The 22,732-nt window shown below is 37.4% G+C and overlaps 2 protein-coding genes across 2 annotated transcripts; both read right to left on the bottom strand.

Moving 5' to 3' along the window:
- Positions 1–1,580: 1,580 nt before the first annotated feature.
- Positions 1,581–11,760, bottom strand: LOC130047261 (coiled-coil domain-containing protein 40-like). The gene is made up of 9 exons (XM_056141886.1): positions 10,870–11,760; positions 10,162–10,648; positions 6,620–6,778; positions 5,900–6,166; positions 5,180–5,806; positions 4,497–4,783; positions 3,866–4,144; positions 2,847–3,665; positions 1,581–2,570 (listed from the first exon to the last, which is right to left on the bottom strand). The coding sequence occupies exons 1-9, from the start codon at positions 11,758–11,760 to the stop codon at positions 1,581–1,583; spliced, it is 4,806 nt and encodes a 1,601-aa protein (XP_055997861.1).
- A 583-nt stretch (positions 11,761–12,343) lies between these two features.
- LOC130047262 (uncharacterized) lies at positions 12,344–15,676 on the bottom strand. The gene is made up of 4 exons (XM_056141887.1): positions 15,292–15,676; positions 13,804–14,811; positions 13,459–13,561; positions 12,344–13,334 (listed from the first exon to the last, which is right to left on the bottom strand). Exons 1-4 carry the CDS (start codon positions 15,674–15,676, stop codon positions 12,344–12,346), a joined length of 2,487 nt encoding a protein of 828 aa, XP_055997862.1.
- Between the last annotated feature and the right edge of the window lie 7,056 nt (positions 15,677–22,732).

Genomic DNA, 22,732 nt, shown 5'->3' on the forward strand with positions numbered 1-22,732 from the left:
GAATATTGACTCTCTATTGTTGACCAGAAGAATGTTAACATCTCTATTGTTGACCAGGAGAATGTTGACATCTCTATTGTTAATCAGAAGAATATTGACCTCTCTATTGTCAACCAGAAGAATATTGACCTCTCTATTGTTGACCAGAAGAATGTTGACGTCTCTATTGTATTCAGAAGAATATTGACCTCTCTATTGTCAACCAGATGAATGTTAACATCTCTATTGTTGACCAAAAGAATGTTAATCTCTCTATTGTCAACCAGAGGAATATTGGCCTCCCTATTGTTAATCAGAAGAATGTTAACATCTCTATTGTTGTCCAGAAGAATGTTAACATCTCTATTGTTGACCAAAAGAATGTTAACATCTCTATGGTTAATCAGAAGAATATTGACCTCTCTATTGTCAACCAGAAGAATATTAAATTCTCACACTGATAGCATAGTTTGCGATTCACTCTCGTAGAAAAATAGATATCGTTAAATTATCGAAGATATTTCTATAGAATATGAAAAACAATTGCAAATTGTTAGTAAATATTAACATGTGTGGGGTATAAAATATAAGGAACTTAGTGATATGAAATGAATATTGATACGTTTTGGAATTACAATATCAAATCTACCCAATTCATTGATTAATCTGTGAATTTTTAAAGAAATGAAGCATTTAGTATTATAAGGTATACTGATTTTGACAACGGATAACTCCGTTTACCTGATCAAGATATAGGGCTCACAGCGGGTGTGATCGGTCGACAGGGGATGCTTACTCCTCCTAGGCACCTGCTTCCACCTCTGGTATGCCCAATGGCCCATGTTTACCCTACTCTTAATATCTTATTCTTCGTAAGAATTATGGGAATTATCATTGTTCGTTATCTTCATCTTTTCATCTTAAGCCAAAAACAGAAGATTCTTAGAGCTATCAATAATATTCACACAAACAGAATAATTTATCAAAGATATTGCAAAGAATAAATAATAAGCACCTTCTCTTTGTCACAAAAAATGTTGGGAGAGACATTCCCGTCTGTATGAATAGTAGCTAAGCAATTGTAATCTGTTGTGGAACATATTCATTTCACGCTTGCCAATTATAAAGTGATAAAAGTTTCGAATATTTTTCGAGTGGAAGTCTCGTGTGTGTGTGTGTGTGTGGGGGGGGGGGGGGGGGGGGGGGGGGCTGCGAAAAGTTATTTTCTATTGAGAATACGCTCTTTGTAGAAAACCTAATTTTTTATGCGCAGGACCAATTTAATCCAGGTGATCGTTGTGACCCTTGGGTCTCTTGGGTTTATACGTACTGCTTATTACATGTATATTGTTGATGTATGATCTCGAGGGAAAAGTCAACCAGCATGTCCATTCTCAGTAACTAAGAGTCAGCTGTATGGTGTGTTTGCCCATGAGTCCATCAAAGGGAACTTTAAATGGCCATATTTTGGAAGTGTTGAAAAACGGGCCATTTTTTAAAATTTACAGCAGTATATAAGTATGTTCACAAAGAGTCTTACTCCCGAGTCCTATTGCGGGGTACATATTACTAAAATATTAGCTGTACTACGCTTCTTTACGTTACAGACAAGTAGATTTACAGTGGAAAACGTCAGTTTGCTTCAGACTTTCCTGTAATGGTTCTATATCAGTTTGCTTCAGACTTTCCTGTAATGGTTCTACATCAGTTTGCTTCAGACATTCTTGCAATGCTTCTACATCAGTTTGCTTCAGACTTTCTTGTAATGGTTCTACATCAGTTTGCTTCAGACTTTCTTGTAATAGTTCTACGTCAGTTTGCTTCAGACTTTCCTGTAATGGTTCTACGTCAGTTTGCTTCAGACTTTCTTGTAATAGTTCTACGTCAGTTTGCTTCAGACTTTCCTGTAATGGTTCTACATCAGTTTGCTTCAGACTTTCTTGTAATGGTTCTACGTCAGTTTGCTTCAGACTTTCCTGTAATGGTTCTACGTCAGTTTGCTTCAGACTTTCCTGTAATGGTTCTATATCAGTTTGCTTCAGACTTTCTTGTAAAGGTTCTACGTCAGTTTGCTTCAGACTTTCCTGTAATGGTTCTACATCAGTTTGCTTAAGACTTTCTTGTAATGGTTCTACGTCAGTTTGCTTCAGACTTTCTTGTAATGGTTCTACGTCAGTTTGCTTCAAACTTTCTTGTAAAGGTTCTACGTCAGTTTGCTTCAGACTTTCTTGTAAAGGTTCTACGTCAGTTTGCTTCAGACTTTCTTGTAAAGGTTCTACGTCAGTTTGCTTAAGACTTTCTTGTAATGGTTCTACGTCAGTTTGCTTCAGACTTTCTTTTAAAGGTTCTACGTCAGTTTGCTTCAGACTTTCCTGTAATGGTTCTACATCAGTTTGCTTAAGACTTTCTTGTAATGGTTCTACGTCAGTTTGCTTCAGACTTTCCTGTAATGGTTCTACGTCAGTTTGCTTCAGACTTTCTTGTAATGGTTCTATATCAGTTTGCTTCAGACTTTCCTGTAATGGTTCTACATCAGTTTGCTTCAGACTTTCTTGTAATGGTTCTACGTCAGTTTGCTTCAGACTTTCTTGCTAGTGATGGTACTATGTCAGTTTGCTTCAGACTTTCTTGTAATGGTTCTACGTCAGTTTGCTTCAGACTTTCTTGCTAGTGATGGTACTATGTCAGTTTGCTTCAGACTTTCTTTAATGGTTCTACGTCAGTTTACTTCAGACTTTCTTGTAATGGTTCTACGTCAGTTTGCTTCAGACTTTCTTGCTAGTGATGGTACTATGTCAGTTTGCTTCAGACTTTCCTGTAATGGTTCTACGTCAGTTTGCTTCAGACTTTCTTGCTAGTGATGGTACTATGTCAGTTTGCTTCAGACTTTCTTGTAATGGTTCTACGTCAGTTTGCTTCAGACTTTCTTGTAATGGTTCTACGTCAGTTTGCTTCAGACTTTCCTGTAATGGTTCTACATCAGTTTGCTTCAGACTTTCTTGTAATGGTTCTACGTCAGTTTGCTTCAGACTTTCCTGTAATGGTTCTACGTCAGTTTGATTCAGACTTTCCTGTAATGGTTCTATATCAGTTTGCTTCAGACTTTCTTGTAAAGGTTCTACGTCAGTTTGCTTCAGACTTTCCTGTAATGGTTCTACATCAGTTTGCTTAAGACTTTCTTGTAATGGTTCTACGTCAGTTTGCTTCAGACTTTCTTGTAATGGTTCTACGTCAGTTTGCTTCAGACTTTCTTGTAATGGTTCTACGTCAGTTTGCTTCAGACTTTCTTGTAAAGGTTCTACGTCAGTTTGCTTCAAACTTTCTTGTAAAGGTTCTACGTCAGTTTGCTTAAGACTTTCTTGTAATGGTTCTACGTCAGTTTGCTTCAGACTTTCTTGTAAAGGTTCTACGTCAGTTTGCTTCAGACTTTCTTGTAAAGGTTCTAAGTCAGTTTGCTTCAGACTTTCCTGTAATGGTTCTACATCAGTTTGCTTAAGACTTTCTTGTAATGGTTCTACGTCAGTTTGCTTCAGACTTTCCTGTAATGGTTCTACGTCAGTTTGCTTCAGACTTTCCTGTAATGGTTCTATATCAGTTTGCTTCAGACTTTCCTGTAATGGTTCTACATCAGTTTGCTTCAGACTTTCTTGTAATGGTTCTACGTCAGTTTGCTTCAGACTTTCTTGCTAATGATGGTACTATGTCAGTTTGCTTCAGACTTTCTTGTAATGGTTCTACGTCAGTTTGCTTCAGACTTTCTTGCTAGTGATGGTACTATGTCAGTTTGCTTCAGACTTTCTTTAATGGTTCTACGTCAGTTTACTTCAGACTTTCTTGTAATGGTTCTACGTCAGTTTGCTTCAGACTTTCTTGCTAGTGATGGTACTATGTCAGTTTGCTTCAGACTTTCTTGTAATGGTTCTACGTCAGTTTGCTTAAGACTTTCTTGTAAAGGTTCTACGTCAGTTTGCTTAAGACTTTCTTGTAATGGTTCTACGTCAGTTTGCTTCAGACTTTCCTGTAATGGTTCTACGTCAGTTTGCTTCAGACTTTCTTGTAATGGTTCTATATCAGTTTGCTTCAGACTTTCCTGTAATGGTTCTACATCAGTTTGCTTCAGACTTTCTTGTAATGGTTCTACGTCAGTTTGCTTCAGACTTTCTTGCTAGTGATGGTACTATGTCAGTTTGCTTCAGACTTTCTTGTAATGGTTCTACGTCAGTTTGCTTCAGACTTTCTTGCTAGTGATGGTACTATGTCAGTTTGCTTCAGACTTTCTTTAATGGTTCTACGTCAGTTTACTTCAGACTTTCTTGTAATGGTTCTACGTCAGTTTGCTTCAGACTTTCTTGCTAGTGATGGTACTATGTCAGTTTGCTTCAGACTTTCCTGTAATGGTTCTACGTCAGTTTGCTTCAGACTTTCTTGCTAGTGATGGTACTATGTCAGTTTGCTTCAGACTTTCTTGTAATGGTTCTACGTCAGTTTGCTTCAGACTTTCTTGCTAATGATGGTACTATGTCAGTTTGCTTCAGACTTTCTTGTAATGGTTCTACGTCAGTTTGCTTCAGACTTTCTTGTAAAGGTTCTACGTCAGTTTGCTTCAGACTTTCTTGTAAAGGTTCTACGTCAGTTTGCTTCAAACTTTCCTGTAATGGTTCTACGTCAGTTTGCTTAAGACTTTCTTGTAATGGTTCTACGTCAGTTTGCTTCAGACTTTCCTGTAATGGTTCTACGTCAGTTTGCTTCAGACTTTCCTGTAATGGTTCTATATCAGTTTGCTTCAGACTTTCCTGTAATGGTTCTACATCAGTTTGCTTCAGACTTTCTTGTAATGGTTCTACGTCAGTTTGCTTCAGACTTTCTTGCTAATGATGGTACTATGTCAGTTTGCTTCAGACTTTCTTGTAATGGTTCTACGTCAGTTTGCTTCAGACTTTCTTGCTAGTGATGGTACTATGTCAGTTTGCTTCAGACTTTCTTTAATGGTTCTACGTCAGTTTACTTCAGACTTTCTTGTAATGGTTCTACGTCAGTTTGCTTCAGACTTTCTTGCTAGTGATGGTACTATGTCAGTTTGCTTCAGACTTTCTTGTAATGGTTCTACGTCAGTTTGCTTCAGACTTTCTTGCTAGTGATGGTTCTACGTCAGTTTGCTTCAGACTTTCTTGTAATGGTTCTACGTCAGTTTACTTCAGACTTTCCTGTAATGGTTCTACGTCAGTTTGCTTCAGACTTTCCTGTAATGGTTCTATATCAGTTTGCTTCAGACTTTCTTGTAATGGTTCTACGTCAGTTTGCTTCAGACTTTCCTGTAATGGTTCTACGTCAGTTTGCTTCAGACTTTCCTGTAATGGTTCTACGTCAGTTTGCTTCAGACTTTCCTGTAATGGTTGTACGTCAGTTTGCTTCAGACTTTCCTGTAATGGTTCTACGTCAGTTTGCTTCAGATTTTCCTGTAATGGTTCTACGTCAGTTTGCTTCAGACTTTCCTGTAATGGTTGTACGTCAGTTTGCTTCAGATTTTCCTGTAATGGTTCTACGTCAGTTTGCTTCAGACTTTCTTGTAATGGTTCTACATCAGTTTGCTCAAGACTTTCTTGTAAAGGTTCTACGTCAGTTTGCTTCAGACTTTCCTGTAAAGGTTCTATGTCAGTTTGCTTCAGACTTTCCTGTAATGGTTCTATGTCAGTTTGCTTCAGACTTTCCTGCAATAGTTCTACGTCAGTTTGCTTCAGACTTTCCTGTAATGGTTCTACGTCAGTTTGCTTAAGATTTCCCTGTAATGGTTCTACGTCAGTTTGCTTAAGACTTTCTTGCAATGGTTCTACATCAGTTTGCTTAAGACTTTATTGTAATGGTTCTACGTCAGTTTGCTTCAGACTTTCCTGTAATGGTTCTACATCAGTTTGCTTAAGACTTTCCTGTAATGGTTGTACGTCAGTTTGCTTCAGATTTTCTTGTAATGGTTCTACGTCAGTTTGCTTCAGACTTTCTTGTAAAGGTTCTACGTCAGTTTGCTTCAGACTTTCTTGTAAAGGTTCTATGTCAGTTTGCTTCAGACTTTCCTGTAATGGTTCTATGTCAGTTTGCTTCAGACTTTCCTGCAATAGTTCTACGTCAGTTTGCTTCAGACTTTCCTGTAATGGTTCTACGTCAGTTTGCTTAAGACTTTCTTGCAATGGTTCTACATCAGTTTGCTTAAGACTTTATTGTAATGGTTCTACGTCAGTTTGCTTCAGACTTTCCTGTAATGATTCTACATCAGTTTGCTTAAGACTTTCCTGTAATGGTTCTATGTCAGTTTGCTTCAGACTTTCCTGTAATAGTTCTACGTCAGTTTGCTTCAGACTTTCTTGTAATGGTTCTACGTCAGTTTGCCTTAGACTTTCTTGTGATGGTTCTACGTCAGTTTGCTTCAGACTTTCCTGTAATGGTTCTACATCAGCTTGCTTCGGAATTGCTAGTGATGGTACTATGTCAGTTTGCTTCAGACTTTCTTGTAATGGTTCTACGTCAGTTTACTTCAGACTTTCTTGTAATGGTTCTACGTCAGTTTGCTTCAGACTTTCCTGTAATGGTTCTACGTCAGTTTGCTTCAGACTTTCCTATAATGGTTCTACGTCAGTTTGCTTCAGACTTTCTTGTGATGGTTCTACGTCAGTTTGCTTCAGACTTTCCTGTAATGGTTCTACGTCAGTTTGCTTCAGACTTTCTTGTGATGGTTCTACGTCAGTTTGCTTCAGACTTTCCTGTAATGGTTCTACGTCAGTTTGCTTCAGACTTTCCTGTAATGGTTCTACATCAGTTTGCTTCAGACTTTCTTATGATGGTACTACGCCAGTGTGCTTCGGAATTTCTTGTGATTGTAGAACGTCAGTTTACGTCAGAATTTCTTGTGATGGTACTACGTCAGTTTGCTTCGGAATTTCTTGTGATGGTACTACGTCAGTTTACGTCAGAATTTCTTGTGATGGTACTACGTCAGTTTGCTTCGGAATTTCTTGTGATGGTACTATGTACTACTTGGCTAACGACGATTATGTAACATAAAAGTTTTGTTTAAGAAGTACACAATTTAAAAGTGAAAAAGAAGTACCAGGAAATGTTCAGAACGCAGGATTTTGCGCCATCTACCCTACAGACCCCCGGGCTATTGATTTAAACCTTTAAATCAGCTTCTTTTTTTCATTGCGATAGTATGGAGATCTTTCAAAACAAGCAGTAAAAACCTAAGCGTTTTCATGTATAATGACTGTTTTACGATCTCCCTTAGATGCTAAGGGTATTTAAACGGTGGTAGGGGTGGAGGTTGTGGAAAGTACGTAAAAGATCAAGTGCTAGACCTCTCCTTTGACAAATTCCTGGATCCGCCTATGAAATGTAATAAAATATATGGAACACATTTCCAGAGGGAGTCCCGGATGTGTACCAGATCACCATATTGATCGCGGGAAAAAATCAAAATTTTAAACCACTACATACTGAATGAAATATACATATTTCATTATTCAGTCCGCAAACGAAAATTATTTAGACGTCGGAAAGCCACTGATCCATATTTCTTCTTTCAGAAACAGAGCAAGTTTAATCGTCTTTATTTCTCTTGGGAAGTAACTCGTTATGTGCGACTAGTTCGAAAAAGCATTACAAAGTTTAGTTGCAGAACTGTAGCTCTCTGAAAAAAATATTGGGACAAATCAGATCTGTCACAATATTTACAGTTCTACAGCTATACAAAGTTAAGGTAATACATAAAGATATACATCGCATTTCAAAGAATGACAAATATTTCACTCTAGTTTCATATATTTTTCCAACGATATGGACTTTCTCCTAGAATTAAGAGTGGGCCTCATCACTGTTGTAGAAATTGACAGGGCTTCCATGTTATGATTAAGCTTTTGATTAAAACCAGGGGTTGACAAAGCAATACGGTATTTCAGAATAGCTCCATTTGTAGCTTTATTCCTCTGGTCAGATTTAATAGTGTGACGTAGCAGTGGTGTGACGTAAGGAATTACTTCCCCCTCTGAACACTTCGTTTACTTATATATAAGCTTATATAATACTAACGATATGAATTATATGATTAAAGCCAACACGTTACGACAGAACTAGAATATCAGATTCAATTTGTATCGTCACTAACACGTAATAGTTGATTAGTGGTATTATAAAGGCCACTCTTTGATATTGGTTTTCTATTTCGAGTATAAATGTTGCAATCTTTCAACAATGGCACCTTGATGCGGAACGTCCCTTAATTCGCAACATACAGGGTCATTCAAAAGTACGATTTACCATTTACATGCAATGTTTTCAGTTTCTGTTATCAAAAGTGGCATCCTTCTAACGATTCTCCTTTACTTTTATTTCGTTATCAACTCTGTAGTAAGTATTTAGAGTTCATATAATATATTCTATTGACTTCAGAAGACCAAATTACTATGTGTGAGTTTTCATGTAGGCATCATTTATAAAGTTCGCCACATCATTTATTTTGCTAGGTTAAATATTGAAGATAATGGACCTGTGTTCTACTTATAACTATATAACAGCTGTTCCTAGCCTCATTCTGGGTCACAACGAGGGGTCACATTACACAAGGCCATCCATGAAAATCTGTATAACTCGACACCTGCGTAATCTGTATCAATGTAAATTTTAACCCCAATGTTCACTTTCTTTATAGTACACTTGCGATTCGATACCGTGTCTAATTCGAACAAACTTTGTTTTCCGTTGTATGTCAAGTTAGACAGATTTCACTGTGTAGTGATCATAAACATTATAACTTACCATAACTAGACTACACTTATTGGAGAGTGTTATGAGGAATGTAATGAGTTATCCAACAGGATGTATTTGCCGTTTCCATGACTAACAAGCGTTGGGAATCCCATCTCTTCCTTTCAAGAGACTGTGCATGTGTATTGCTGGTAGTGCCTCTGAATACACGTGTTTCCAAAGTTCCGATCCTAGAGGAACTTACTTGCTTGGTAACATCATGCAATCAACAAAGGACTTACACGGGAATTATGTCCATTTTGACATGTTTACTTTTTGGTACTTTTCTATGCAGTGTTGATACTGGGATAAAAGAGTTAACTCAGAGATATGCTGTAATAAAGTTAACAGAACATAGGAAAATCAACATGCCAGTAAACGTGTTATACAAGGTGCAAGGATGCCTGGACACAAAAAACTACTGTAACGTGTAATGTGGGTTCAAACCACGGATAATAATTTTTCTTAAACGTTTCCTACGTTTCTAAATGATTGCATTAAACTCTATTTCTAAACAATGATAATAAATCAATTTGAATCAAACACTGGGATTATTTCCTTATTGATTTATTATATGATTTTCCTCTAACTATTCCTTGCCTAGTTTAATCACTCGTGTTTCAGCCTCTGGTCTGAAACCACTGTTTCAGACGCTGTTTCAAATTACAAGTTCAAACCCTTTATTTATTTGAGCATTTGCTCCCGGGCTATCTTCTGAAGGAATAATGTCTCAAATGGTCCACCCACAGTAATTTGAGGTCCCGCATATGAGACAATAAACCTTACCTAAATTCTGGATGTGAGATACGATCTTCTCTCTTCTCCGTCTACCAGCAAACTAACTTAGATGCGCAGAAGCGCCTTCTATTTATACCTCCGCTCAATTCTACTGACTCATATACTAGTCTCCAAAACGTTTGAGACAATGTACAACACACAAGGAATAGCTAATCATTGACAAGACTTTGATTGACCCTGATTGCCTCATTTACATAATAAAAGGAATTTTCATTACATTACCCACGCCTCCGAAATTTATGCGACCCTTCATAAGGAACAAAGAAACAATTTTTTTAAAAAAATCATTATTATTATAGTTATCTTTAAGTAAACTACAACGTTTCAATCGTAAACGGTTTTCTGTCCGTGTCTTTTTTAAATCATTGTCATTTATTCCTGATATTCGAATTCTTCTTCTTCCATAATTTTCTCAACATGTTTGTTATCTTTGATGTAGGTCGACACGACTTTATGCAACTTTCGTATCTTGAGGACTTTCTTTTGTCCCTCAGTAGACTGGTTCTCAGTCTGAGTACTAGAAGACTTGTATGTCTTCACAAAACTGAAATTCTGTATGGATGCTGTGCATGTCCTGCTGTTTTGGGTTGACACCACTGGTTCTCTTTGGTGCGAACATTGGAGCTGGTTCAGTGCGCTTTCGCACAACTATGCCCTTTTCCAAAGGACTACTGTTTCCCGGTATTGTTTGGCGTGTCTCTTTCTCATTATCAGTTTTATCTTCATTTGGTACGGATTGAGATTTCTGCATTTTGATTTCTTCTGGCCTTCCTTCACATGTCTCATCTTCTTCATCACTGGAACTTTCACTTGAACTGGATACCTGTACAATTAAATTCCCTAGATCCTGTCTAACCCACTCTTCGTCGCTCTCCACACCATTGTGATTCGTTGATTCTTTCTCATGGAACTTCTCGTGTCTGACCAGATATTCCTTCTTCTTGAATAATTTTCCACATGGAAACTTTCCACCCGTGCAACTCATTAAATGTTCAGGCCAATGATTATTCTGCACTTCTCCATCACACAATGGACATTGATTTCTTACTTTGGCTTTAGTTACTTTCAGGTTTGGCATTTTCTACAAAATAAGATAAAACAATTTGCTGTAGTTAACATTTTTTTAAAAAAGTTTCATGCATCTCTAATAGGACTCATAGTCCTCTAACCACTTTGGTGGACCACATTTTCGTCTTGGTTTGGTAGACTTAACAAGTTCATCGACACTCTCAACAATTCTATCAGGTTCTTGCTCTATTTCATCTGCTTCAATGTCACTGTCTAACAACTCGGTTATCATACCGGAATCTTCACCTCGGAGGATTTGGTCCCTCTTTTTCGTATTCGATCGCAATGTATTATCTGCCTTTCACCTTTTCTTCCACAGTTAACAGCATAGAGCACTTCTGACCACTTTTCAAGGACTTCGAAAGGCCCACGCCAAAACGAAGTGAGCTTCGGAGAACAACCTATTTTCTTTTGTGGAAAGTAAATAAAAACTTGATCACCTGGTTTAAATTTCTCCCAGGACATCTTCATATCATGATAGTTTTTCTGTCTACTCATGGCAGCATCTGTGTAATTGCGAACAAAATTGTGGGCTCTCTCTATCCTTTCTTTAAGAATCCAAGCCCATTCATTTGGACTCCTACCTTTAAGAGGCTCTGGCATCTCATACTGCAAATCTAATGGCAAAGATGTTTCTCTTCCAAGCATTAACATGTTCGGCGTGAAACCTGTCGACTCATGCTCTGCAGACCTATATGACATCATGATATAGGGATTGTGAGTGTCCCAATCTTTTTGATTCTCCTGTACATATGCGCTTAGCATACATGTTAAGGTTCGGTTAAATCTCTCTACCATCCCATCAGACTGGGGATGGTAGGCCGTGGTCCCTGTTTTCTGAATGTTCAAAAGTTTACACACTTCACGGAAAAGCTCACATTCAAATTGTCTGCCTTGGTCAGAATGTATTATCTTAGGCGTTCCAAGTCTTACAATAAATTCTTCTACAATCAACTTAGCCACGGTTTTAGCCGCCATTTTTGGCATAGGAAAAACCTCCGTCCACTTAGTGAAGTAGTCTGAGACCACTAAAATATATCTATTGCCATTTTCCGGAATTGGTAGTTCGCCCAGAATATCAGCCGCTATGCGTTCCAACGGCATCCCTGATGGAACAATCTGCATCGGCGCTATCGTTTTCTTATTCGGGTTCTTTCGCTTCGTACAAATGTCACAGCCTGTGACATATTGTCTTACATCTTGATGTAAGACAGGCCAGTAGAACCTTTGTTTCACTCGGGCCAAAGTTTTATGTACTCCTAGATGTCCTGTCATCATGGCATTGTCTTAAGATTGTTCTTCTGTCAGAGAGAGGAATAACTTGCTGGAGTATTTCGTTATTGGTTTCCAACACTGTCCATCGTCTGCATACAATTCCGTTTGTCAATTTCAGTCTCTTCCATTGACTCCATAGTGATCTAAGAAAATATCCTGTACTTCTTATATCTTCAAACGATGGCCTCTCATTTGTTTCAAGCCAAGACTTGACCAAAGCTATGTCTTTATCTGACTTTCTTGCATCGACATGCTGTCTGTATCCTTTTCTTCAAAGACTGATCTAAGTTGCCCTTTGCTTATCAGGCTTTTGCCATTGCAGTTATCATAACCACATTGTCTACATGGGATGCGGCTCAAAGCGTCTGCATTGGTGTGCATTTTCCCTGGTCTATTATTGAATTTGGAATTCATATGTAGAAAGTGTTTCTATCTATCTTGCAAGCTGGCCTTCAGAATCTCTCTTTTTCAATAACCATCGTAGTGAACTGTGATCTGTTCTGATTAAGAATGGCTTCCCATACAAATAATGTCTGAAATACTTCACAAAATGGACGATGGCCAGCAGTTCTTTACGTGTGACACAATACTTTCGTTCCGTTTTGCTTAAACAGCGACTTGCATAGCAAGTTACTTTTTCTTCCCCGTCTTGTATTTGTGACAACACGGCGCCCATGGCCATATCACTGGCAATAGTGTCTAATATAAATGGTATTGTGAAATCCGGGTGTGCCAGAATGGGTGCACTGATTAATCTATTTCGCAAAGTATCAAATGACTCCTGACAATTGCCAGACCAGATGGATTTCATTCCCTTTTGTGTTAACACATGTAATGGTTTCGCCAAAACTGCAAAGTTTGGTACGAATTTACGGTAATAGCTACAAAATCCAATGAAGGATCTTAGCTCTGTTACATTACAAGGTTGCGGCCATTTCTTGATAACTTCAGTCTTCTTTGGGTCTGTGGAAATGCCTTCTTCAGACACAACATGTCCCAAGTAGTCAACACTACGTGAAAATAGAGTGCACTTCTTCGCTTTCAATTTTAGTCCAGCTTTTGCAAGTTTGTCGAAGACCTTGGACAAATTAGTTTTCATTTCATTAAAGGTTCTGGCATATACAATGATATCATATAAATAGATAAGACAAATGTCCCACTGCAAACCCTGTAGAGTTAACTCCATTAATCTTTCGAACGTAGCTGGGGCGTTACATAGCCCAAAGGGCATAACATTGAACTGATATAGCCCATTTCGAGTTACGAATGCTGTTTTGGCTTTGTCTTTTGAGTCCATTTCAATCTGCCAGTAACCAGAGTGTAAATCGAGGGTTGAAAACCATTTGCATCCAGCCAGTTGGTCCAGGGTCTCATCAATGCGTGGAATTGGATAGGCGTCTTTCTCAGTTATTGCATTCAATCGCCTATAGTCCACACAAAACCGTGTAGACCCATCCTTTTTTTCACCAATACTACTCTAGAAGATCAAGGGCTATTTGAAGGTTCTATAACCTTGTTCTTAATCATTTCGTTCACGTGCTTTTCTACTTCTGCATTCCTGTGTTCTGGGAGTCGTCTTGGAACGTCCTTGATTGGTTTGTGATCCCCGGTGTCGATGCTATGTTTAGCAAGTCCTGTTCTTCCCATGTCACTATCAGACTTTGTAAAGAGTTAAGCATATTTCGACAGAAGAGTTTTAACTGCATTTGCTTCTGTCTTACTCATCTTCAGGCAAGTCCTCATATACAGCTATTTTAAGTGCTCAGGCAATTTGTCATCATCAGTTGTAGGTTTGTAATCATCTTCTATTATACACTCTATGGGTGATAGTTGTCCAACTGTTGTTCCTGTGTGAATTATTACATTGTCGCCAGATGGATTAAAAAGTCTTACCTCTCACTACTGTCCTTCCAACCAATCCTCTGTCAGAACTCAAAAACGTTTCTGCAGGCTCCACCACTCCAACATCTAAATTCATCTCATTGTTGTCTGGAACTACAACTTTTCCTGTTGTGACAATTTCCGTCTTTGATGGTATCGACACCGTTTCTAGTGCCACAATTCTAAAACACCCTATTCTTCCCTCAAATTCTAGAGAGTGAGTTTCATCTCCTAACTGCAGCGTTCTTTCATGTGAATTAATTATGCCTTTGTTAGCTTTTAAACAATCAAGGCCCAGAACAGCATCAACAGTCATGTCAGCAACCAGTATTGTCTGATACAATATTTTCTTGCCAAACTTGCATTTCACGAGTGCCTTTCCGTATATTTGAAGAGGCGTTCCTGACGCTGATAATATACTCTGATTCGTTTCAGCCAATTCCAGTTTAGACTTTTTATTTATCTCTTCAAACTTCTTCCAAGATACCAGTGTAACTGTAGCCGCTGTATCAACCAATGCCAGGACAGGAATATCATTTATGTTACCTCTAATATACATTCCTGGCTCATTAGCATTTCTTTGAACTCCAATGCTTCCCTGATGCTCATGTCTAGGTTTTCTCCCACTATGGGTGGTCTTTTTGAAATGTCCAGAACTGTCGGGCTTGCCTTTGCCAATCTTGTCAATTTTGCTTGTGTTTGGTTGTGGAAACTTCTGATCAACTCTTCTGTTTGACTGAGCAAGTCTGCAGTCTCTCTTTAAATGACCAGGTTTGCCACAATTGTAACACTTCTTTGGAATCCCTACTTTAGAACCCTTCTCGAACACCCTTGGCACATTATCGGTTTTAGAAGTTCTCTTTTCATATTTTATATCATTTACTTCTTTCTGCAACCTGACCAGTATCTCCTTGATAGAGCTAAGTGTTTCTTCTAAACTTTCACGCTTAGTTTCACGTTTATTATCATCTCCAACTTCTGGAAGAAAACCAGTTTCTTTATACTTTTTGCGTTCCGCTCCTACAAAAGCGTCAAGCTCAACTGCATGCCGGATAGCATCGTTGAGGTCATGTGGTCTATACTCAGACGCATATCTGCGCTTGTGAGAGCATCAATAAAATACTCTTTAGCAAGAGTCTCACAAACATCTGCTGGAGCAGTAGGATAGGCTAGGCGTGTTAATCGTCTGACATCTTGTCCAAGCTGTGGTATGGTTTCGCTAGCCCTTTTGTCTTCTCTCTCTTAGCTGAGCTCTATATAATTATGTTTGGTTAGCTGGAGAAAATCTCTCTTCTAGGGCTTTTGAGAGTTCCTTGAAATTCATTTGCAGTGTTTCAGTTAGGTTCCCAAGCACTCCCTGAGCCTGGCCCCTGAGGGAAACAGCAAGGTACATTCCCTTTTCAGCCTCAGACCAATGGTTCAAACAGGCACAAGCATTAAAATGTGATTTATAATCTAACCACGATGTTGAACCATCATATGTTGCTAGTTTAAGCTTACCAGACTTATCTGTATTTTCTTGAGCACCTTCATTATTTAGTGCTTGTAACATGTCCTTTCTTCTACGTGTTGTAACATTTCTTGGCATATTGTCTGGCGTTTCTAGATACCTCGGTGTTGTTTCCGACCGAGACCTGTCTTTTCTTTTATAAAGTTCATACGAGTCTTCTGTCTGAGCATCAAGCTTAGTTTTAGGTCTTGCTCCTTTTGCCTCATAGTTTTCCTCTGCATTATGTTCTATTTTACGCCCAGACTCTCCAATGCCAGAGTCTCTTACAGTCCCAGGTGTTGACTGTGTCCTATGTTCCTTAATTCGAATGCTTTCATTAGAAAGTTCCTTAATTTTCTCTTCTAGAAAACTTATTTCTTCGTCAATATTGTCCATGGCTTCCTATAATTTAAATCTTACAAAGTTTCTAACCGTCTTGTTTCATACAGTGAAAGTAAATATGAAAACGCAAAATATAATCTTTTAAGTAGAACTACAATAGTTCGGATGTTACACTACTATTCAAACAAAAACAGACTATGATTTTACGAATGGGTTGATGTAGATTATCCCACCGCTGCCACCAAAATTTTGTAACGTGTAATGTGGGTTCAAACCACGGATAATAATTTTTCTTAAACGTTTCCTACGTTTCTAAATGATTACATTAAACTATAGTTCTAAACAATGATAATAAATCAATTTGAATCAAACACTGGGATTATTTCCTTATTGATTTATTATATGATTTTCCTCTAACTATTCCTTGCCTATTTTAATCACTCGTGTTTCAGCCTCTGGTCTGAAACCACTGTTTCAGACGCTGTTTCAAACTACAAGTTTAAACCCTTTATTTATTTGAGCATTTGCTCCCGGGCTATCTTCTGAAGGAATAATGTCTCAAATGGTCCACCCGCAGTAATTTGAGGTCCCGCATACGAGACAATAAACCTTACCTAAATTCTGGATGTGAGATATGATCTTTTCTCTTCTCCGTCTACCAGCAAACTAACTTAGATGCGCAGAAGCGCCTTCTATTTATACCTCCGCTCAATTCTGCTGACTCATATACTAGTCTCCAAAACGTTTAAGACAATGTACAACACACAAGGAATAGCTAATCATTGACAATACTTTGATTGACCCTGATTGCCTCATTTACATAATCAAAGGAATTTTCATTACACTACAATATGAACCAATATGTGTCTTACTACAACCAAGATCATTATTATTTATACCAAATGACTGGACATATCCATACCTACAATGGCTGTTCCTAGTCATACAATGGCTGTTCCTGGTCATACAATGGCTGTTCTTGGTCATATCAGGAATCTGCCAACTAGAACTAGTGGAGTTCCATCAAAGATTTTGCTACAAGAATTTTCAATCTGTTACAACTGAAGAAAGAGATGACATTTTCCCCCTCAGATGTTAAAGACGAGGTGAAGATAGATGACACCGATTTGGACTGCTCACACTCGCGGAGAGGATTGCAGCTGATTAGAGAGTACAATGACAGGTGCTGAGGACAATAAAGGGAGTACCCAATAAATCCTTACAATCAAATGAAGAAACGAAGGATGATTTCACTGAGTATGAACAGTGAAGAGAAAAAGAAGCTGTTAACGAGTCATTACAATCTCTATATCACTTTGGGCAACGTGATATTGGTTCGAAGGAAATGGTCAGCTACGCATGTGCATGGACGGTTAACCCAAAAGGCATCTCATAGCTTTTGATTTGCTGTTCAGATGTGTTGAACGATTCAGGTTCTAAGGAGCATCTTGTTATCTGGCTTGGTCAAAATATCATAACAGTTTTACACTTGTTTTCAATAAAAGCCACAAGAGACAAAATCATGTTATGTTTTAGCCATTGATTCCTTTCTACTCACACGTATACGCACGTCCAAAATAATTGCTTTTGAAAATCACCCAAGTGAAGCGGAATCAACCAAGTGTAGAGGATGTACATAGCTACTTGTCCGTACTTTTTAATTGCAGTAAAATTCGGGGATTTCAACACTGCATGGTGTGGTTTTAGTGTTCTTAGCTTGTAGACTTAAATCTGCCCCCAAACTCCCAATGGTGTCCGGTTTAATTCTGACGCATTTTAATCTAAATGTCAATCTAGAACTAAAATTCACTGCCGTCGTCAATTGCATGATGTCCAAAATGAACTCGTCTCTGTACTTTTGGCAAGTGCAAAACACTTATACACGTATTGTACATGTACTTAATAAAAAAGAATGTCGATTTCGCTGATCCGTAGTGGACCGACATTGTTAACTAAAATAAAAACACCAATTTCTAGTGGTCCCGCATCATCTATTTCTCAGCACACTCAGAGGTCCCCCTTCGGTGACAGTGATTAATTGTGGCACAAAACCTTTATACGAGTCCCGAAATTTATTACGCGGAACGCCTTTGGGAATAGTACTTTTTTATTTCTTCTGATTTGGATCAAAATCAAACGTTCATTTTCGATATAGCTGTGGAATGTTTTATGTATTTTGTACTGAAGTTTTGCTTTGTTATGTAGCGAAAACTACAATTTTTCATTATTTCCTGATGAAAGAGATTAAAGAATAACTTTATTTGATAACTGGCATGAAAACATTTACAATTATTTCAGATTCACCGGGACTTCACGCCATAGTTCTTTCAAGTCATTATGAAAAGAGGATTCATCATTTCTACCAGAAAATTGCTATCAAACTGTGAAATATCTTATCAATAGGAATAAACTGTCAATATTTAGAAAAACACAAATTTGCAAAAATCCATTTTTGAGGACTGTCCTTACAATCAATATTATTTTGACAAGTTTTCGCACGAATTCCTCACGCTCTCGACTTGAATTTCATTACAAAATTGCTATTTGACAGCGGTGCAACACTTTACGGAGCAGACTGTGTGACAAATTGAATATCGGGAATGCTTGTCTTCCCTATCTGTTTAGTGTAGACTAATTGAGAATCAATACACAAGTAGAGTCATTACTGTATTAGACCTTTGATTATATCATCGTACTTATTAATTACTTATATACACACGGAAGTGTTTGATATCTAATAGCAACCTGAAAATATTAATTTTCTTCCATAGACACGATAAGAAATGCAAATAAATGAAAATGAACAAAATCCAATTTAAAAAATAAACTGAGGGAGAGAACACGCCCACAAGCAAAGATCAGCGGCTACGGAGGCCTAAAGAAGACTACAATGGTCGGCGGTTTTCGAGGCAGATTTGATTTCCAGGATTTCACACGGACAATCAATCAAATGGGGAATGACACCTGCCACTTGCTTGTGGCAAGTGAACTTCCTCTTTGTGACCAGATAGGTCAATTTAAATGGAATTTTTTTCTAAAGGAGAGAAGATGAAAAATATATAGATTGATTTTCATTATTGATTGCAATCTGGTTTGGGCATCGATTTGAAATGCGTTTAAGAGTTTTGTTAGAATTGACAAGCTGTGAAGTGGTTGGAGTATCACTCTTGTCACAGAATACAGATTGATATAGATTTTATCACTAGGTCTGAAAGCACACAGAGGGAGAGGAGAATCCCCACTGACTCGATTGAAAAAAATACTTGATTTCTTATTTTTAAAAATATACAGTAAGGTTAAAAGAGATGTTTTTATAATTTGAGCTTTTCAAAAGAGCAAACTTTAACGATAAATGTTTATGCATTGTTTTACGAATTTCAATAAGACTGTGGAACAAGATTTGAAAATTAACAGCGTTCGTGACTGTTATCTGTTAAAACTCTTGACGTCACATAGGTAGCAGCGCGGACGACCGTGAAAACATTGGATTAAAATTGTACTTTTTGAAGTGAATATCAATCAAATTTGCAGTTACATGGTCTGTATTACAATAAATATAATGGGTATCAGGCACAAACATGTGGTATCTTTTGAAATGCACTGATATTTATTAAATACTCGTAGTAAAACCTATGACATGCATTTCAATATTCTATGATTGCATGTCACTTCACAAAAATAAAAAAAAAAATCTATCAGAGATTTTGAAGAGATCATCATTATTGAAAAAAATTGTTGGGCAGTAACTTTTCGTAGACAATGAACAGGAATTCCATTGATCAATTCATTTCTGTTGTTTTACAGCATACAATCTATTAATATACATGTACATTTTGAAAGGAAATCGGACCATTATCTGTCTTCCGTCACATATATATCTTTATCTATGTGTAGTAATTAGGTGGCACAGGGCACCTCCATTGTGTGACGTACTTCATTTCGCAATAAAATCATCCTCAACTTCTTTTTTAAATTATCTATCTTCAACTGTTTATACACATTGCACAGTCGGGTATAACGTCAGCTTTTGATCTCTGGGTGGAATATGGAAAATTTCAGCGTCTAATTCCAACTTAAGATCGATGCGTTACTTTATCTTAACGACGTTGATTTTGAAAAGGATTTTAGAATTCAATTAGCAAGATGAAATGTTAATCTTACGATTCCAGAGTCGTAAATTGAAGTTAAAAACAGGATGGTCCTCTAGGTATTAATAGTCATTATAATTGTTAGGATACATGTAATTGCAAAGCAGATTGATATTAACTTCAAAAACTACAATTTCAATCTCATGTTTTCACGGTCGTCCGCGCTGAATCGCATCTACTCTTTTCATTGTGGCGTCAAATGCAACACACTATTCCCCCATTCTTCCTAGTTGATTGTTCGGTCTTATGATTTCTTCAGAAACCTCTAGTAGATTCTTTTTATCTCAGTGAAGTGACAGATAAATCATTTAAATATACAAGTACGTCTTAAACGTAATGATCATCAATGCATCTCAGAAGATATCACATGCTTGTGTCTGATACCCATTATATTGGTTATGATACATGCAATTGCAAAGTGGATTGAAATGGATTTCAAAAAATACAATTTTAATCCAATGTTTTCACGGTCGTCCGCGCTGAATGGTGCCTGCCCTTTTCATTTGTGACATCAAGTGTTTTGATTGTAAACGATGACCGTCACGAACGCTGTGTGTTTCCAATTTTGCCAGTTCCGCGGTCTTACTTAAAATATATATGTATTTATTGTAGTTATAGTTACACGTGTGTCTATCGAACACGTGTTTTGTTTATATATTTTACCGGAAACCAAATTTCATTGGTATATATTCAAGTTTCTGTTACCTGTTATACAGGTATTTAGATTAGAGAAGCACGGCTTCTCTTGATTTTGCGAGTAATGAATTAGCCCCATTCGAAGGCTCTCTTCCTGTGCGTTTTGACATGGCACCCACCCACCCACAAAGCATTTATGAATTGTTTTATTACTGATCTTATTTTCTCATTGTAGAGAACAGAAGATGTATTTTTTCAAAGAAGATGATTTTATATATACTTAATTTTAGATGTCAGTAAACTGCACTCTTTAGAGCGGTTCTATACCTACACACTGTGTTTATTTATAGTATAAATTATTTATGTTCGGTTGAGTGTAACGAATTAGAACATAATTCATTTTGTTTTTGAAGAGATGGCATGCTATAGAGAATTACTCTTTTATGACGTATAAATTTATGAATAATTTCTTTTTATTTACATGTTATGAAATAAAGTGCTCTCCCAGCAGGGCAACGTAAAACACATGGGAGGAAAGGGAACGACATTCGTCCATCCGTTACTCCGATCGTTGGCCAGTCCAACGGTCAGTCTGTCAGCCTGAATAAACTTTAATCTGGTCATTCATACATGTACGTGACATTTACACTAACTTGTGGTTGCTTTTCGCATTTTAGTCTCTTCTTTTGAATTAAAATCCCATTTTAAGGAGGCTTGCTATCATTTCCAAAGTTAGATGATAATAAGAAATACACGCAGTAGTCAGTCGTGATTTTAGCTCTATTGGGTTCAAACGATCGCTCTCATTTAGCCATATTTTCTTGGAGACAGAATAATGGCAAAAAACTGCATGAAAACAATCTACCGGAAACGAGACCAGCATGAATTGGGCACCGCGTAATTCTCTGCTAAAGAACGTCACCATGCACTCGCATCTGAAATATAAAAAAAAAAATGATGCGTAATTTTGTATCAATAAATAATGCACCGTCATCCTCTATACTCCAATTGTCATCTAATAGTTGATACTTCATTGCGGATTCTGTTTCAAATTGGAGAAGTTTTTAGGAAGAAATTCTTCTATAATCATCTTAATGATTTCCTAGATATTTTACGGTCTTCCGTTTTTATGGTTCATTTCCTGCGAAAATTTGCAATTACCTCACTTGCCGGAGCGAGCAGTCCTCAGTCTACCTTCTACTAAAGGACTCCGTGCAACTCTGGTGTTTTTCACTAATTAGCAGAACAGATTGGAACGAAAAACCAAAACCATAATTTGAATTTGTCGCAACATACATATGAGTCGCATTCCTCCGTCTCTACGCCTGTAATGGACAGTATTTACACCTGTTCTTACAATACCCCCAACTGGAATACTAACCAAACTTGTTCATATGTGACGTCACTTCTTTGGATGCTTCCTCTAACTCATGGTCGCTACATACGACATACATCGGCCTCTTTGGTGAATGACAATGACTATAACTCTGCTCTAATTTCACTGCAGTTAGAATACAACCCAGATCTGTACAACCATTTAAAGAACGTTCGGATGATAGAGCATCTGAACTACATTTTCTGCTTCAGTGATCTCGTTTAGGAAATTTTATAAGTCTGTTGTCACATTATCGAACGCGGAATACAGATATTAAAACTTGTAGATAATCAAGCAGATGAAGTCCATTTGACTTACAATTTTAGTTTATTCTTTAGTGATAATTTTAGTGTGCTACCACTAGATCGCCGAGTAGATGCTGCTTATTTTCGGGATCGAGAATCGAATCCACGCGAGCGCAAGGTTATCGCGATCGGTGTTTATAGCAGCCTGCATTTTTACCAAATGACTTACAAGATTATATAGACAACATTCTGAGAATTTTTGTAAATTAAGCAGAATTTTAATTATTGAACAAAGTTGGTGTTCCCATTTGAAATAATTATATAAGTGAGCAAAATGTTCAAATATAAAATGATTCAATGGCCTACATTTTGCAGGTACTCCCCTTACACCGGAAGTTGGTGGCGCGCTTACGATTGCGGTCCTAAGCTTCACATAAATAGTATTAACAAATAGTGTATAGTAAAGATTACGTTACCAAATTCTATAGTACATGTATACCAAGTTTTAATAGGTAATATATTTATGACAAAAACAAGGTTTAATTTCTTCGATTTTATGGAGAAAACTTTTTAAAGTATGTACTTCGTCAAATTGTAGAGTTGGGGAAGAGGGAGTGTTTTAGGTGTATTTGACGTTTATTTCTGTCCAAATTATGTAATTAATACCGAGGAGTTCAATAGTAATCTGTTTTAAAAAGAACAGACA

This window comes from Ostrea edulis, chromosome 6 (assembly GCF_947568905.1).
Source record: "Ostrea edulis chromosome 6, xbOstEdul1.1, whole genome shotgun sequence".
Taxonomy (NCBI): Eukaryota; Metazoa; Mollusca; class Bivalvia; order Ostreida; family Ostreidae; genus Ostrea; species Ostrea edulis.

Coding starts and splice junctions, on each gene's coding strand:
- LOC130047261 (XM_056141886.1), bottom strand. CDS start 11,760: ATGCAGATTGTTCCATCAGGGATGCCGTTGGAACGCATAGCGGCTGAT. Junction 4,784..5,179: donor CGTAGAACCATTACAGGAAA/GTCTGAAGTAAA, acceptor AAACTGATGTAG/AACCATTACAGGAAAGTCTG. Junction 3,666..3,865: donor GTCTGAAGCAAACTGACATA/GTACCATCACTA, acceptor TACCATCATTAG/CAAGAAAGTCTGAAGCAAAC.
- LOC130047262 (XM_056141887.1), bottom strand. CDS start 15,676: ATGGACAATATTGACGAAGAAATAAGTTTTCTAGAAGAGAAAATTAAG. Junction 14,812..15,291: donor AGAAAATACAGATAAGTCTG/GTAAGCTTAAAC, acceptor ACGCTTTTGTAG/GAGCGGAACGCAAAAAGTAT. Junction 13,562..13,803: donor TGGAAGGACAGTAGTGAGAG/GTAAGACTTTTT, acceptor AAAGTCTGATAG/TGACATGGGAAGAACAGGAC.